The sequence below is a fragment of the Neopsephotus bourkii genome, unplaced genomic scaffold (assembly GCF_033783945.1).
Source record: "Neopsephotus bourkii isolate Nb327-2 ecotype Australia unplaced genomic scaffold, CSIRO-AGI_Nbou_v1 NB_1749, whole genome shotgun sequence".
In the NCBI taxonomy this organism is placed as follows: Eukaryota; Metazoa; Chordata; class Aves; order Psittaciformes; family Psittacidae; genus Neopsephotus; species Neopsephotus bourkii.
In genome coordinates this window covers 983,396-998,978 of record NW_026902223.1, presented here as the reverse complement: position 1 = coordinate 998,978, position 15,583 = coordinate 983,396, and the positions used below count along the sequence as shown (strand labels likewise).

General features: G+C 58.1%; 1 protein-coding gene across 13 annotated transcripts in view; it reads right to left on the bottom strand.

Annotated features, from left to right (window-relative positions):
- BAIAP2 (BAR/IMD domain containing adaptor protein 2) overlaps window positions 1-15,583 on the bottom strand; it is a 140,122-nt gene that overhangs the window by 97,618 nt on the left and 26,921 nt on the right. For 2 of the 13 annotated variants that reach the window (XM_061377293.1, XM_061377304.1), the window contains 9 exons: window positions 12,514-12,666; window positions 10,498-10,725; window positions 9,680-9,881; window positions 8,380-8,581; window positions 8,223-8,291; window positions 7,541-7,703; window positions 7,252-7,350; window positions 5,855-5,889; window positions 518-1,393 (listed from right to left, as the gene is read on the bottom strand). In XM_061377293.1, coding sequence (XP_061233277.1) covers window positions 1,324-1,393; window positions 5,855-5,889; window positions 7,252-7,350; window positions 7,541-7,703; window positions 8,223-8,291; window positions 8,380-8,581; window positions 9,680-9,881; window positions 10,498-10,725; window positions 12,514-12,666 — 1,221 coding nt within the window. In that variant the 3' untranslated portion in view covers window positions 518-1,323. Of the gene's footprint in view, window positions 1-517; window positions 1,394-2,866; window positions 3,093-3,479; window positions 3,528-4,129; window positions 5,298-5,854; window positions 5,890-7,251; window positions 7,351-7,540; window positions 7,704-8,222; window positions 8,292-8,379; window positions 8,582-9,679; window positions 9,882-10,497; window positions 10,726-12,513; window positions 12,667-15,583 lie in introns of those variants that run through there. The other 11 variants (XR_009729043.1, XM_061377296.1, XM_061377297.1 and 8 more) reach the window with 11 other exon arrangements.

The following is a 15,583-nucleotide window of genomic DNA, read 5'->3' as shown; positions in this document are numbered from 1 at the left end:
TAGAAGAGGACAACGCTGGGCCAATGGCCAAGGGGATCGCAGGCATCGCCTCCTGGGCTGTGAACCCCCCAATCTGCTGCTCTGCTCCCCAGCCCTGTGTGGTCCCCATCCATCTGCTCCGGCCCCATGAGATGAAGCAGCAGCAGCACATGGACCATTGCAGCAGCCCCTTTCCTGCAGCAAGAGCCATCAGAGGGGACACAGCAGCCACGAGCCATCACATCTGAGTGGGCATGGAGACCCACCAGCAGCCACCCGTGTGCCCAGGGCTCCGGTGCACAGCACAGCACCCACGAGTACAAAGTGCAACTGTGACAAATGCAATGGAAAAGGCAAAGCCTCGGAGGGCTCTGCCCCCCACGGGAGGCACGGTTCCTGCCTGGAAACCCCTCTTCTCCCCGTTTCCATAGTGAGGATGTGGACCCCGTGCTGGCGCGGGAGCTGTGGGATCGGCCCAGGAGGCAGCTTGCTCGTGGGCGCACATCCCTGCAATAAGCTTAACAAGTGTGTGTGTATATATATATATATATATTTCTCTTTTTTTAACCTATATCTATCTCTTTCTCTCATGCAGCTCTAGTAACAGAGGAAGAGCAAACAGCCAAGCAAGAGGTCTGGATGGGAGAGCCTGTCTACGGGGAGCAGGGTGCCCCTTCGCCCGCTGGGCACCCAAGCACCCCAAGGCACGCTTAAACAGAGCCCTCACCCCCCAAAGGATCGTTTTTCCTAGCTTATATTTTACAGCAGTACCGTAATTCCCAACTGCACACACAGACTGGAGCCGTCCCCGTCCCGGCGGGGGCTGTGGCACCAGTGTCCCACCACCTCCCAGCCTGGAAACTGGGGTCTAGCAGGAGCTGGGAGCTGCCTACGGCACCCACCACCCGTTTGGCTTGCACAGGGTATCCCGGCTATCCTGCTTGTACCAGGGGTCCCTCTGGCCAGGCAGGGGGAGCAGAGAGACCATCTCCCCAGTGCCATTGCTGCTCCGAAGCACAGCTCATCCATGGAGAGCTCTTTTCCAGCTGAGGCCATTCTCCCAATGATGGTGAGCTGCTGCTAAGCCTAGAAGCAAACCTGCCTACGGGACACGCCGCTGTTGTGCAGCAAAGGACAAGGCTATGGGCAGCGGTTTAACCCCCTGCCACCGAGGGGAACAAGCTGGGTCTGGAGAAGCAAGAACTGGGGCACTAGCGGGAGCCTTTGGCTTTCAAAGCAGCAGGGTTAAATAAACTCCGCCTGAAGATGAAGTCCTGGCAGGCGGACATGCAGTGGTGAGGAGCGGCGCGGGTGCCGCGTGGCACAGCGGGCACCGGCGCGGCATCAGCTGATGAGCGGCGCCGAGCGGTCGTTGGTCACCGTTGGCTTCAGCTGGACGTTGGCAAAGGGGTTTCTGCAGAGAGAGAGGAAGCGGTTTAGCAGGAGGGAGGGGGGCAGCGGGGCCTGTGAGGACGGGCACGGGCACAGCCAGTGGTGACGTGGAGACACCCCCAAAAGCTTTTGCTGTGCTCGGTGCAGAGGCTGCGCTGGGCACCCCTCGAGACTCAGCCCGAGGCCATCGGAGATCCTGGAGCCACGGTCACGTTCCCTCCATCTGCCTGGGACCAGCAGCATTGGGGAAGGGGTGAAGCTGGAAATGCGCTGCCCTGTGAGCCCCTGGGCTGAGCTGCTCCCAGCTCCTCTGCTTCTCTCCCTGTTCAAGCCATGGTGGATGTAAAACGTAAGCTGGCAAGTGCTGCTGCATGCGGGGTGTTCTCCTACCTTGCTCTCCAGCAGGACTAAAGCTGGGGCTGCTAAGCAGGGAGCCAGGGCTGGAGAAGCTGTTCTAAACCCCTAGACTGTGCTTGAATCATTTCCACACATGAGCAGCCTTGAGCTGCTATGGGGGAGCAGAGAGGGGATTATGGCTCCATGTTTGCCGTGGTACACGTGGGGACCCTCTGGCTAAGAGCAGCGCATCCAGCTGCATGCAGAGGGTTTGTGGTGTGCCAGCTGGGAGCCCTCTGTAGAAGTTCAATACCCAAGAAGCAAGTTGGATGTGGTGGAGGAGCTCAGCAGGGCCACAGGACCGAGCACAGCCCGGCCCCCAGCGCACCAGCCCGGTGACCAGCCAGGCTTTTACCTACCTGGGGTAGCGGCAGCGCTTTCCAGGGCCAGCTCATTGCTGCCACAGCCCCGGCATGCACAGGTCCTGTGGCCGGAACCAGGGACAAATGCTGCTGTGACACAGGGAGCACCCTTACCTGCCCCAGGAGGTCCCCTCTGGGAGTTAACTCAGGGGTGCAGCTATCAGGACACATCGGGTCCAAACATGCACCAGCACAGCAGCCACGGGAGCCACAGAGCATCCCTGCATGCCCCCGCCCCTCCTGCCTGCGGACCCCCAGCCCTTCCTCTGCCCCCATGGAGCTGCACAAAGCCTTTTCCCTTCTGCAACTGAGGCGATGGCTGTGAACCACAGCAAAGCCACTCTGGGCCACCGGCCAGTCACAGCCCTGCCATCCCCAGCCACGGGTGCAGGTAAGTGTCAGCAAGACAAACATGACCATAAGGTTAAGCCACGGTAGGAGCAGCTGTGATTACTGGATACCTCTACCTGGAGCCAGCTATGGGACATTGGGGCCATCCCTCTGCAGCAACCCCCCAGAGGCACTTGCTCCCCCCCCAGCCCTGCTCCCCTTCCATCCCTCACCCCTCCAAATGCGCTTTTGCTTTCCTTAGAAGATAAATGGCTTCTGCTTAAAAATAGGGTAATTAATTTCCCACCTAATTAATGCAGCTTCTTAGATCACTTTCCCCCCAGGATGCCAAAATAGATTCTCAGGACTGGAGGGAGAGGAAAGGTTGCTTTGATGAGTCACCAGGGATTGTTATTTAACTGTTTTTGTTCTGGCAGAGAAGAGCCCTTGGGATGGGAGCCCAGAGCTCCGGCAGGAAAACCAGCTCATGGATCAAAGAGAAACAGGGAAGGGGCTCTCCTGGGCTCCGCAATGCCAGCGAGGTGGGTCCCGGCTCCTGGGGAAACTCCTCCCTCCCTGCCCCGAGGCCATGGCTGGGATGCGGAGGCTCCTGAGACACGTCCCAGAGGTGGTCTATAAGCAAAAGAAGCTGCTCAAAGAACTTGACGTTAGTGTGGATGTGCTCCAGGGCTGGGGACAGCGATGCAGTGACTGGTGGGACAGTGGTCGCTGGACACCTACAACCAAAGAGGCTGGTTATGGGGAGCAGGGAAGCAGCAGCGCAGCGTTCCCACGGGAAGCGTGGCCCCAGCGGTCTGCGGTGCAAGGAGCCGTGCGATGCAGCGCGGTTACACCGGGAGCTCCCGCCACCAGGCCAAGCGGTGGTGATGGAGGGACGGGCTCAGCCGGGTGCAGGGGGGAAGCAGAGCGGTGGCACCGTGCCCGCGCAGCCCCGCGGCCGTCACCCGCTGCCCAGCACCAGTACACCCAGGGCTCGGCCCCCCGAGACCATCAACTTACTAACTACGGGCAGGGGCAGCTCAAAACCTGGCCACTTCAACATCAGGGCTGCAAGGGAAAGAGAAGGCAGGTTGGAGGACACCGGGATGCGCTCCGACCCCTTGGTTGTTGGTTAACGAGAGGCACCGGGCTGGGATCCCGCACACAGCGCCTCCGGACAGAGGAAGCAGGAGGAAGAAGAAGAAAAAGGAGGAAAAGTGGTGTTTATGGAGCTGCTGGTGCTGCGAGGAGGGGAAGGAAGGGCACGGCCAGCCGGGAGCCACCTGCGGGGAGGAGAGGCCAGGCACGGGGAGGGGGGCTACGGAAGGGAGAGGGGGGCAGCTTCCTTCCCCCTGCATTGGCATCGCCGCTTTCCCACCGCCGGGAAAGCGCAGCCGCAGCCTCGGCATGCGACGAGCGCAGCAGCAGCAGCAGCATCCTCCCCTCGAGATGCACACGGAGGAGGGACCCAGCCCTTAAACAGTTTTAGCTGCTCCCGCTCAGCAAAAAGCTGTTTAAAGCCTCGGGGCTGAGCGCGGGCAGGCATCCCCCGGCCTCTGAATGCCACGGGGATGGAGAGGGGCACACAAAAAAAGGCCTGGCAGCGTGCAGCGGGCGATGCGATGGGCAGCACACAGGCACGGCAGCCGAAAAAGACACCGAGGCCCAGCTCAATGCAATAAATAAAACTTTTATTCAAACAAGAACTCAGTACAGGGCACATTTCTCTCTCTGGCTTTTAAAAAAGGGTTTTCAGCACTTTACAATCTCCATACAGGCTTCACTAGGCTGGGGTGGGGTTTCACCCCCCCCCCTTCTACATGTAGTCATTCAGCATGAAATATCCTGTGTTAAAAATCTTTAGCAAAAGGACATCGATGCAAGAGGGTCTTGTTACAGTCTGCCCATAGGCGAGTATAGAAAACAAAGCCGTGTCCGTGTGTGTGTGTCTATTGCCAGCAATGTCCCAGTAAACAGGCAATGTGACGGGTTGTAAAAACCACACCAGAAAAAGAAAGCGTGGACAGCTTTGCAGTGGAGACGGGCACGGGAAGGGCTCTGCACCCCGAGTGCCGAGGGGAGACCCCCGGGTGCTGCCGAACCCCCTCCCCGGCCAAGCCGGGTGTAGGGATGCGGCCCCGCACCCGCCCCAGCGCTGACGTGAGGTAACAATACCTTGCTACAAAAAATATATATATATATTTATAAAACAACCAGGAATAACCCTTCCAGGGGGGCTGCCGGCTGCGCCCCACGGCCGGCGGGACCCCAGCCCTAAAGCAGCCCTTTCCCCGGGGCGGGGGGCTCTGCGCTATCCCCTTCTCCCAAAGCCACCGCAGTGGGTGGTTGGGTGGAAGCGGATGAGGCTGGGAACAGCATCCCGGGTGCGGGCATCCCGGATGCTCAGTAACAGTACGGACACCAGAGGCCATGCATATTTGTTCCAGTGTGGGAGGTTGTGTCCAGGCTCGTGCGAGGCGCTGGCAGCCCCGGAGGAGGGGTGATAGTGCATCGCTAACGGTCACAGGGGGTACAAAAAACCGGGTCCCACTAACGTGTCAACTGCATCCGGGCTGCTGCAAAGCGAGCACAGCCCCAGCGGCAGTTTCTGCTCGGAAAAAGGCTTCAGAAACAAGGGCACTGTGAACACCGGGGGGGGGGTGGAGAAGCACCATGGTTTCCTTGAAGATCACAAGAGTTTAAAATCCAAAGGAAGTAGAGAAAGAGAAATGAGGGGGAAAGAGAAACAAAAAGAAGTGGGGAAAGAAGCAGAAAGCTCTTCCAAGCAGCCGCTAGCCAAGGTGTCCTCACACCGTTGATACCAAACTGCCACTGCCACTGCGGAACAAAGCACAGGACACTGCCAGAGGGGCCGGGAGCACGGCACGCACCGCGGGGCAGCACCGTGCCCGGGAGCCCAGCTCCACAGTTCAGTGCCATGGGGACCGGCACTGGAGCGGGGCGGAGAGCTTGGCCCCTGCCCATCACCGCTCAGCTCACAGGCCCCGTGTTTGGGGTTATCCCCAAGGCTTAGATGGGGCTGCGAGGCAGAGGGGATGGGGATGGAGGAGCTGCTGGGTGGGAGAAGATGCTGGGGAATGGCCCCAACAGTGCGAGCTCCCCGTGGCCCTGCTATCCAAAGGAGGCTGAGGAGGTTGACTCCTTCTGGAGGAGCACGAGCCCATGTGGGGTGCCCCAGGACCTGCCCTCCCCTGGAGACACTGGGTCCCTCCATGCTCGGACGAGACCTGCACCACACAACCTCATCCCCACCACTGCGCATCCCCTGGGGAGCCCACATAGGGACCCCCATGGGGACACGGCTCAACAGCTTCACCCAGAACCAACACAAGCAATTCACTTCCAGGTAATGCGACAGGAAGGTGAGGTCTTACCTGCTGACGGACCTCGTCCCGTAGTCATCGAGACCCTGCGGAGAGGAGGGGAGGAAGCATGGTGAGGGGTGGGGGACGTGGGGCTGAGCCCGTTCAGGTGCCACCAGGGGGTCACACCAACAGACCAAAGTGCATCAGGACCCAGGGCCAATGCATTTGGAGTGGAAAGGGGGAGATGGAGATGAGTCAAATGGGATTTAGGGAGCAGGAAGTAAAGTGGCTCCACTCTCTTCAGAGCAGGACTTTATCCAGCAAGCCAAGGGAAAGCAACAGGCGGGAGAGCCCCAGTTTGCTCTGCCCAGGTGCACAGCTCCAGTTGCTTTTGAGATGTGGGACACTTGAAAAGGGATTGAACAAGTCACCAGTGAAATGCTCTGTGCAAGGTGTTTCTCTGTATTAACTCCCACCAGAAACCCACAGGGGTTTGGACCATTTTCTCCTTCAGCTGCTAGTGAACAGCCTGTACAGCAGGGAAGGACTGCACTGGTCTGAGGAGCAGATGGGCTGGAGCATGTACCTTGAGGACATTGCTCCTTGGGTGAGGACTTGCTCTGGGATATGACCATGGAGCAGCTCCATGGGACCACTTCAGGAAAGAGCAGGACTCACTGGCCATGCACCATGGGTCAGAGACCCGTATTCCCATGGTCCCAGGAATGCTTCCAATCACAAAACCCCAAATCCAGCAGCAAACCCCACTGGGAAACCCCAGCAGACATCAAGAAGTGGGGCTGCAGAGAGGACCAGATCCCACTGGATCTGCTGCCTCTCCAGAGCATCCTGCTGAAGGGTCGGGTGCTGCATGGCTGCCTCTCCCCCTCCTCATCCTCTCCCCATCTGCCAGCATGAGCCAAGTGCTCTGGGGAAGCCAATGCGGCTCATCCTCATTGCTCTGGTGGGGAAGCCCCACTGCTCCAGTGGCTCCTGGGTAAAGCTGATCTCATCCACACGTGCATCCTCCCATCTCATTATCTCACAAGCCCTCAGCTCATCTTGGGCACCACCAGGGTCTGCCCCGGCCCCATGCACTCACCCCAGCATCCCCACGGGACCATCACTGGCTTGACCTGGACTGTGCCAGAGAAAACGCTTCCAGCTGCCTGTGAACAGCCTGTTTCTGGTGGGAGGCTCCCATGGACTCAGCAAGTGTTGTCCTTTGGGGGCTTACGGTGGCATTTTGTGCCATTTGCTCCCTGTGCCTCGCCTGTTCCGCCCAGCTGACCCAAACTGGCCAACCCCCCCCATCCACTGCTCTCCTCTCCCACTGCCTCCCTGCATCCCCCATCCCACCTCCCCAGGGAGGAGACGTGGCCCCAGGCAAGGCACATGGATCAGCAGGCAAAACCAGCCAACTGCCCGTAAACCCCAAGGGAAACATTGCGTGTGTTCGGACTTACTGCTGTCGACCTAGTGTAAGGCTTGTAGTGGGCGGAGGGTGGTTGGCAGAGGCCACTGGAATAGTCTTTAATTGCACAACCATAGGGCATTAGGTAGTCCTACAAACAACGAACAGAGGTTGGAGAGCAGCCCTCCGGGGACCGAGAACACGTTTAACACACTTTGTCCTGCTTTAAAACCACCGGAGCCATGGAGAAGCTGCAGCCCCCGGGCCCGGCTCCAAGCATCTCCTGTTCATAAAGCATCCCTCCCGAAGGGGGAGCAGCCCCCACTGCCCCACGGGCTCACCTGGGAGAAGGCAGGCACGGCCACGCTGTACGGCCTCTGCTTGAAGGTGTTGGCACCTTGTGCCGGGAAGGCTTGGGAGGCCATGCCGTAGTCCGGCGGTGGGATGGAGATGTCGTCCTTATCCAGCAGGTTGCCGGTGCTGCTGCTCTTCCCTTGCTGCAGGCTGGGTGGGGGGGACCAAAGCAGAGGCATCAGCACCAGGCCAGCCCAGTTTGAAACCCCCCAGGCTGCCCCCAGAGGGGGACCCCATGGCCAAACACCACCTCCTATCTGCCTGTGCTGGGAGTTATTCCTGACCACATGCATTGTGCCCTGGGAAAGTGGACTATTCATAGAACTGTAGAATGGGTTGAAGGGACCTTAAAGCTCATCCAGCTCCAATGGCAGGGACCCCTTCCACTGGAGCAGCTTGCTCCAAGCCCCTGTGTCCAACCTGGCCTTGAGCACTGCCAGGGATGGGGCAGCCACAGCTTCTCTGGGCACCCTGTGCCAGCGCCTCAGCACCCTCACAGGGAAGAGCTTCTGCCTAAGAGCTCAGCTCAGTCTCCCCTCGGGCAGATTAAAACCAGTCCCCTTTGCTCTATCACGACCTGTAAGAAATCCCTCTTCATTCATCTCCACCCCAAGCCCACAGTTCTGCCCTGGGAATGGCGCAGCCACCCACCCAGCACAGTGCTCCTACCTCGTGTGGACCCGCTCGCTGCCATCATTGTCAAGGACCCGTGTGTAGGAGAAAGGAAACCAGCCCCTCCTGGAAGGCAAAGGCAGGGATGAAGGCGAACCCACGCTTACACCCGGAGGAGGCTGCGGCGGCTCCCAGGGACAGCCCTGGCACTCACAGCTTTGTCTTCTCGCTCTCCCCATAGTGCCAGCCGTCCCGCGCCTCGGGCACCAGCAGCGTGATGAGATCGCCCTCCTTGAAGCTCAGGAGGGTGCTGTTATCTCCGGCAGCGTGAGAGAAAATGGCCTGCACCCTCGTCCTGCCGTTCCTCTCGAGCCCTGCGGCCATGGAGCTGGACCGTGGCAGTGTCTTGTTTTCAGCTGGTGGGAGACAGAGACCAATGAGCACCTCCAAGTCCTCCGCCCCGTGGCCATACCCAGGCACAGCCCAGTGGGACCAGGGGCAGGACAACCCTGCCAAGACAGGTCCCTAACCCTGCTTATCTTACCCGTGTGCCAATTTAACCTTCACTTTCCCACCCTCATCCCAGGCAGGATCCAGTATAGGTTGGGGAACGACCTCTTAGAGAGCAGTGTAGGGGAGAGGGACCTGGGGGTCCTAGTGGGTGACAGGGTGACCATGAGCCGACACTGTGCCCTTATGGCCAAGAAGGCCAATGGCATCCTGGGGTGTATTAGAAGGGGGGTGGTTAGTAGGTCGAGAGAGGTCCTCCTTCCCCTCTACTCTGTCCTGGTGAGACCGCATCTGGAATATTGGGTCCAGTTCTGGGCCCCTCAGTTTAAGAAGGACAGGGACCTGCTGGAGAGAGTCCAGCGCAGGGCAACGGAGATGATGAATGGAGTGGAGCATCTCCCTTATGAGAACAGACTGAGGGAGCTGGGTCTCTATAGTTTGGAGAAGAGGAGATTGAGGGGTGACCTTATTAGTGTATATAAATATATAAAGGGGGAGTGTCCCGAGGATGGAGCCAGGCTCTTCTCCGTGGCAAACAATGATAGGACAAGGGGCAATGGGTACAAACTGGAAGACAAGAGGTTCCACTTAAACTTCTTCTCAGTGAGGTGACAGAACACTGAACCAGGCTGCCCAGGGAGGTTGTGGAGTCTCCTTCTCTGGAGACATTCAAAACCCGCCTGGACATGTTCCTGTGTAACCTTATCTAGGTGTTCCTGCTCCGGCAGGGGGATTGGACTGGATGATCTTTTCAGGTCCCTTCCCATCTCTAACATACTGTGATACTGGGATACTGTGATCAAGCCACTGCTCTTGGCATCACCCACCAGCCATGGTTGCTCCCTGCACAAGGTTTTCCTCCTGGAATACCCTCAGTAGAGTCCAGCTCTGCTCATTTCCTAACCCCCATCTCCAGAGGCACAAGCAGCACTGTGCCGGAGGGATGCTGCCGGTCTCTGGCCCAGCACCAGCAGCATCCCCACGGAGCAGGGATGGAGCCTCACCTGAGGCGTAGCTGTTTTTCGGTGGCACGTTTTTGCGAACTGGGAGTGTGTTGGAGTAAGAGTCACTCAGCTGCTTCTGAGGCTGGGGAGGAGATAAAGATTTGGGCTGTGCTGGCTTCATCTCAGACCAGTGGTTGTACCCGTCACTGTCTGCGCCTGAGACTCCGTTCATCACCGGCATGGCCTCCTGCGCCGACATGCGCTACGGAGAGAGGAGAGGAGGGGGGGAAGATGGGGAATGGCTTCATTAGAGCATCCCACCGCAGCTCCCGCAGCGGGACACAGCTCCAGGGCAGGGGGCTCACAGCAACCAGAGCCCCAGGCTGGTGCATGGAGCTCCCACCTGAGACCAACTGCTCTGGGGGAGCAGTGGGGTCACCCCTGGGGTGTTTGACTGCCCCAAGCTGACCTGCACCTGATAAACCCCTCCTGGGCTCAGCTCATGCCTCCGCAATAGGGGACCCTTTTCCTGCCATGGGTCACTCCCAGTGGTTACTGGGGTATCTCGGTTGAGCCCCACAGCTCTGGGACCACCCTGACCAGGCGAGTGCAGCTCATGGGTTCCCCAGCTCCCCCCCAAGAGCCTCTGCAGCCCCTGCGCCTCTGAAAGCAGGATGGGATGGGGACAGGCTGCCCATTCCCATGCCAGGCTCCTTCCCACATCCCAGGGCAGCACATGCATGGAGCTGCCCATCCCTGCCCATCAATGGCAGTCCATCAAGAGGCAACTTGCTGAGGACAACAGTGACACTGGCCTGGGCTCGTCCCTCCAGCTTTGCTCAGAAGGGCAGCACAGTTTCCACCCCGGAGATACTTACTCCTACAAAAGGTGCCAGCTCCGGGGGGACAGGGAGAGGTTTGGCACCAGGGATGGGGTCAGAGATGATGAGGTTGGATTTGGATGTAGACAGAGGGCTGGGCATAATGGTGCCATTGCTGCTGGCAGCCATCTGCTGCATCAGTTGGATAGCGCGGTCCGGGATCTTGTTGGGATCCGAGCAGGACTGCTGCCACAGCGGCAGCTTCTGCGTCAGCATCTCCTTCCCCTGCAATAGAGAAACGAGGTGTGAGGGCACAGGAGCTGGCCTGATCCCGGCCATGAGACTGATGGCTCCTCTGTGCATGGCATGGGTGCGATAACAACAGGGACTTATCACTTCCAGGCTCTGCCAGCAGCTGAGCCAGGAAGGCGGCATGAAAAATAGCAAGGAGGGAAGGAAAAGGTGATTTATCTCCCCAGCTTATTCTGATGTATCCCGCATGGGGCAGCTCTCAGCCACTGGGATGTCGTGGAACAGCATCAATGGACCAAGCAGGGACATAAACCTGCCCGAAGGCCTAACAGGGCTCAGCCTGTGCCCTGTGCTGTCACCCATACCCCAGGGAATGAGCTTCTCGTTTAGGGCTGTTCATCTCTCACAGTCTCTGGCCCTGGCACCGTGCAGCTGAGCCCCTGGGGCAGAGGCTGACCTGACACCTCTGATGGACCTCTCAACTGGTCCCATAAGGGGATAACTTGGTCCCCATGGATCAAAGCCTCAATTCGAAGGGGGACGGTCCCCCCTCTGCTCCGCAGGAGGAGTTCACATACACCAAGCACGCATCCAGCCCGCGGCACAGCGCAGCGCGGGGAGCACACTGACTAATCCAAACTCCTGCTCCGTGGTGCCAAGCGCGGCGGTGACAGATGGATGCGGTGAGCAACGGGGGGTGGCGGTGGGGAACAACCAGAACAACGGGAGCATGAGGCTGCAGGAGCAGCGCTGGCGTTCCCAGCCCTCATCCGCACGGATTCTGCTCTGGATCAGTGCAGATCTGGCAGCAGCTCCAGCCCCTGGCCCACGAGATGTGGGATGCCAGGAACAGGCAGGAGGGGATTTGGAGCAGTTTAATCCCCATCCTGGTAAGGCCAGGGGGTAAGGCGCAGGCTGAGCAGGCAGCACTGCCTGACTCCAAGCAGGAATGGTGCTGCTTTGCATTTCTTCTGCTTTCACAGGTCATAGAATCACAGACTGGTTTGGGTTTGAAGGGACTGGGTTCAAACTGAAACAGGGGAAGTTTAGATTGGATCTAAGGAGGAAATTCTTTCCTGTTAGGGTGGTGAGGCACTGGAATGGGTTGCCCAAGGAGGTTGTGAACGCTCCATCCCTGGCAGTGCTCAAGGCCAGGTTGTACAAGGCCTTGGGTGATATGGCTTAGAGCGAGGTGTCCCTGCCCATGGCAGGGGGTTGGAACTGGATGATCTTAAGGTCCTTTCCAACCTGAACTCTTCTATGATTCTATGACTTTAAAGATCATTCAGTTCCAATCTGTTCGGGACAATGAGCAGACAGGAGAAGCCTGACTGGCCTTTGCCAGGACAGAGCCCTCACAGCTCAGTGACCACAACATGCAGGAGGGGTGAACCCAGCCCCATTCACCTACCACAGCTTCTCCTGCATAGGTGAAGCTGTGTCACAGAGGGACTGGACTGTTGGGGTGAGCCAAATGGCACAATACACTGCCAGGACCCGCCATCACCACTCAAGCAAACCAGTGTCAGCCTCATCTACCTCCTGCAGCCAGAAGCTCCTTTTGAGATGCAGAGCAGCACCCATGGGAGATGTGCCCCCTTGTTCTGAGGAGGGTGCAGTCTGCATCTCCCAGTCCAGAAAACATGCATCTCCCAGGGCATCCTGTCTGTGGGTCACCCACGGGTGTATTCCTTCCCCTCTGCACCAGCTTTCAGGGTATCAGCCTGTTCCATAGGCAACAGGAGCATCCACCTGGGACCTGCAGCCCTGCAACTGCAGGAGCGCGGCATCAGACTGGCATCTCCAGAGGGACTGACTCACCTTGGCATGGTAGGTGATCGCACTCTTGGCTACTGCACACTGTTTCTCCACCAGGAAGCAGAACCGTCTCCTCTCTTCTGTGAGAGCTGTCTTATAGCCATCAGAGACGTAGTTTTCCAGCTCACCTTGCTTGTTGCTGATGGCTTCAATGTACTGGAACAGAAAGAGGAGCAGAGAGGTGGCTGCCTTCATCATTTTGGTAGTTTGCCTCTCCGTGGGCAGGGCAGGGGATCACAGAATGGTTGGGGTTGGGAAGGGCTTTAAAGCTCACCCAGTTCCAGCCCCCTTGAACGGGCTGGAAGCGGTGCCAGTGCGGCAGCATCCCCGGAGGGGGGTCAGCAGCGCAGCAGGCAGGGTGCTGGCAGGGTGCTGGCAGGACCCCCCCGCACAGGACACGCACACGTGTGCCTCCAACCCGCCTTTACTCACCAGAACCCCCACGCAGAGGCGCTGACTCAGCCCGTGGGCTGGGAGCTGGGACGAGCTGTACCGGGAGCAGCCGCCTGCTCACCAAGCGGGCCCCGGAGCCGTGCCCGGGGGCTGGCACCGGCGCTGGGGGGGTGCCCGCATCACCCGCGCTGCCAACGGACCCCAGAGCCCCGCAGGGCACAGAGCACCGCGACCGCCAGCGCCTCCTCGGCTGCCCATCAGTGCCTGTGAGGATGGGCAGGATCGTGCTGCCGAGAGCTGGGGACAGCACTGAGCCCCTCCAGCACAAGCATCGCCAACACTGCACTGTGACCACTGAGGCACACGGTGAGCGGGGCTGGGACACCAGCACAGTGCCAGGGCAGGGCTGCCTGCTGGCACAGCATCACCGTGCCGGGTCGCAGGCAGCACAGGGCCACCGGAGCAGCCGTTCCTTGATGCTGCACCCCGGGGCTGTGCAGACACCGGGCCCCTGCCAATGCAGTCACTGATGTGACTTGCGCCAGCACGGCTGTGCCACAGAGGCTTTGCCAGCACCGTATGGAGCATGGAGGCAGCACACGGGGCTGGGATAACTCAGCCACAGAGGCTCATCCATGCGATGCAAACGTGGCACATGGGAGGGCTTCACAGCAATAATGCCTGGGACCGCTGCTCAGCCCCACCACCTGAGCACAGAGGGCATGAAATGTCCCCTGTTCCCTGACCCAGCCTCTTTCTCCTCCTTCAGCTCTCTTGGGATGCACCCAGCTCCTCTGCAAGGAGCTTCCACCCTTGTGGCACTGTGAGAGCAGTGGCCAAGCCTCTAAGAGGAGCATCTCCCTCACTCATCGCTGTCCTGCACTCCAGCATCCCCTGCCACCAGCTCTTCCCCAGGACAGCATCACCACACTGAGAAGCCACAACCAACCAGAGAGCCCAGGCAGTGCTAAACCTGCTTCAGGAAGTCTGAGCTTCTCCGAGAAAGGAATTAACTGGAAATTCAGGGTCCAAAGCAGCTTTAGCTTCATGTTTAACAGTTATTTTTAGCACGTTACAATATTTATTAGCAGGCACATAAACTGGAACAAACCTCAACAAAAGCAGTGAGATTAAATGACATCCCAGAATTCAAAGGGGGCTTTATTTCAGAGCTGGACCTTCTGCTGCTCCAACCCTGCTCAGAGCATCCTCCCGAGAGCAAACCCCATGTAGAAGTTGTGCTGCACCCAGCGGGTTTTGGCTCTCCCCACATTCACCAACACGGGTGGCGAAAAGGGGGGAACTGAGAAATGGGTAAAAACTCCTGTTTCAAGGAGTAATTTTTTTTTCCCCAAATGAAAAAATCCAGTGCAAACACCTGCATTCAGGAACAGAAATAAATGAAGGTGACTGAGCTGGCGGCACTGGGTGCAGAAGCTGAAATAATGGAGGTATTTGCATCACCCCCAGGTGAAGCTGCAGCTGGATGGGGACTGGGAGGGACACAGGGGAGGGCACTGGGAAAGGCAGCAGGACCAGCATGGTGCGGGGAAGAGGCAGCAGCAGCCCCGGGCACATGCTGGCGGGTGGGAGCAGGCGGCTGTGGGAGGCTGTAAGCAGGGAAAGCATCATTCCCTGGAGTGGGCTCAGGACCCAGCACACCGCCTCCTCCCGGGTATTATTAGCCCCAGGAATAGTACAAGGACAGAGCCCAGAGGCGTCAGCAGTGGTGATGGGAGCCAGGAGAGAAAGATGAAGATGCTCCAGCGCCAGCCCAGAGAGTTGCAGCTCCCCCCAGGTCCAGTGCCCCAACCCCTCCATCACAGTTCGGTATGCCTGGGATGGACCGAACCCCACTGTCCCCACATGCCTGCACTACAGGTGGTTCCTGAAGAAGTCCCCTTCCCTTCTCTCCAGAGGGAAGTGGTGGGATGATGCTCCCCATCCTGCAGAGCCCAGTTTCGTGAAGGAAAGCGCAACCCTGACAGCACCTGAAACAGGAGCGCTGGAGCAATGCGGACCTGGGCACCCCAAACTCATCTTGCTTCATTTCCTAAGTGGGCCATCAAGAACGAAATGAGTCCACCTCCAGCTAATTGAGCTCAGCAGCACAAGGACCATAGCACCGTGATTCAGGAGCAGCAATGGCCCGGGTACAGGGGGTGGGCAAGGCTCGGCTCTTGTCCTGAGCACATCATACACTGCAACCCAGGGGAAATTCTTCTTCATCTTAGCAATGTTAGGTTTTTAATCGTGATTTACATATGCAAATTTAAGCCTTATTTACATCCCTAATTTAATCCTTGTTTTGTAAGTATACTCTTAATTCTTTCACTACAGAAAAGCTTGTCTTAATGGCTGCAGCCAGTTAGAACATGTCGACTGCAAGCAGAGAGCCTGTGCTCTAAACTTAGGATTCTCAGCACTTTATATACTTTATGGAAATATGCTTGATGTGCCATTGATTTATTCAAGCCTGGTTTACACGTTATTACAGTACAAAATGGCGAGCCACACTCCTCGCTCACGAGACAGCTTTCATTTTGGATCTGCTCAAAATGACAGTGGGCTCTCAAATAATGCACAGAAAGGCAACTGAAATCAAAACCTGGCTAAATAAGCCAGATGCACAGGGAAAAACGCAACACGCAGAGTGCGGTGTAAGATCTCACTATGCTAA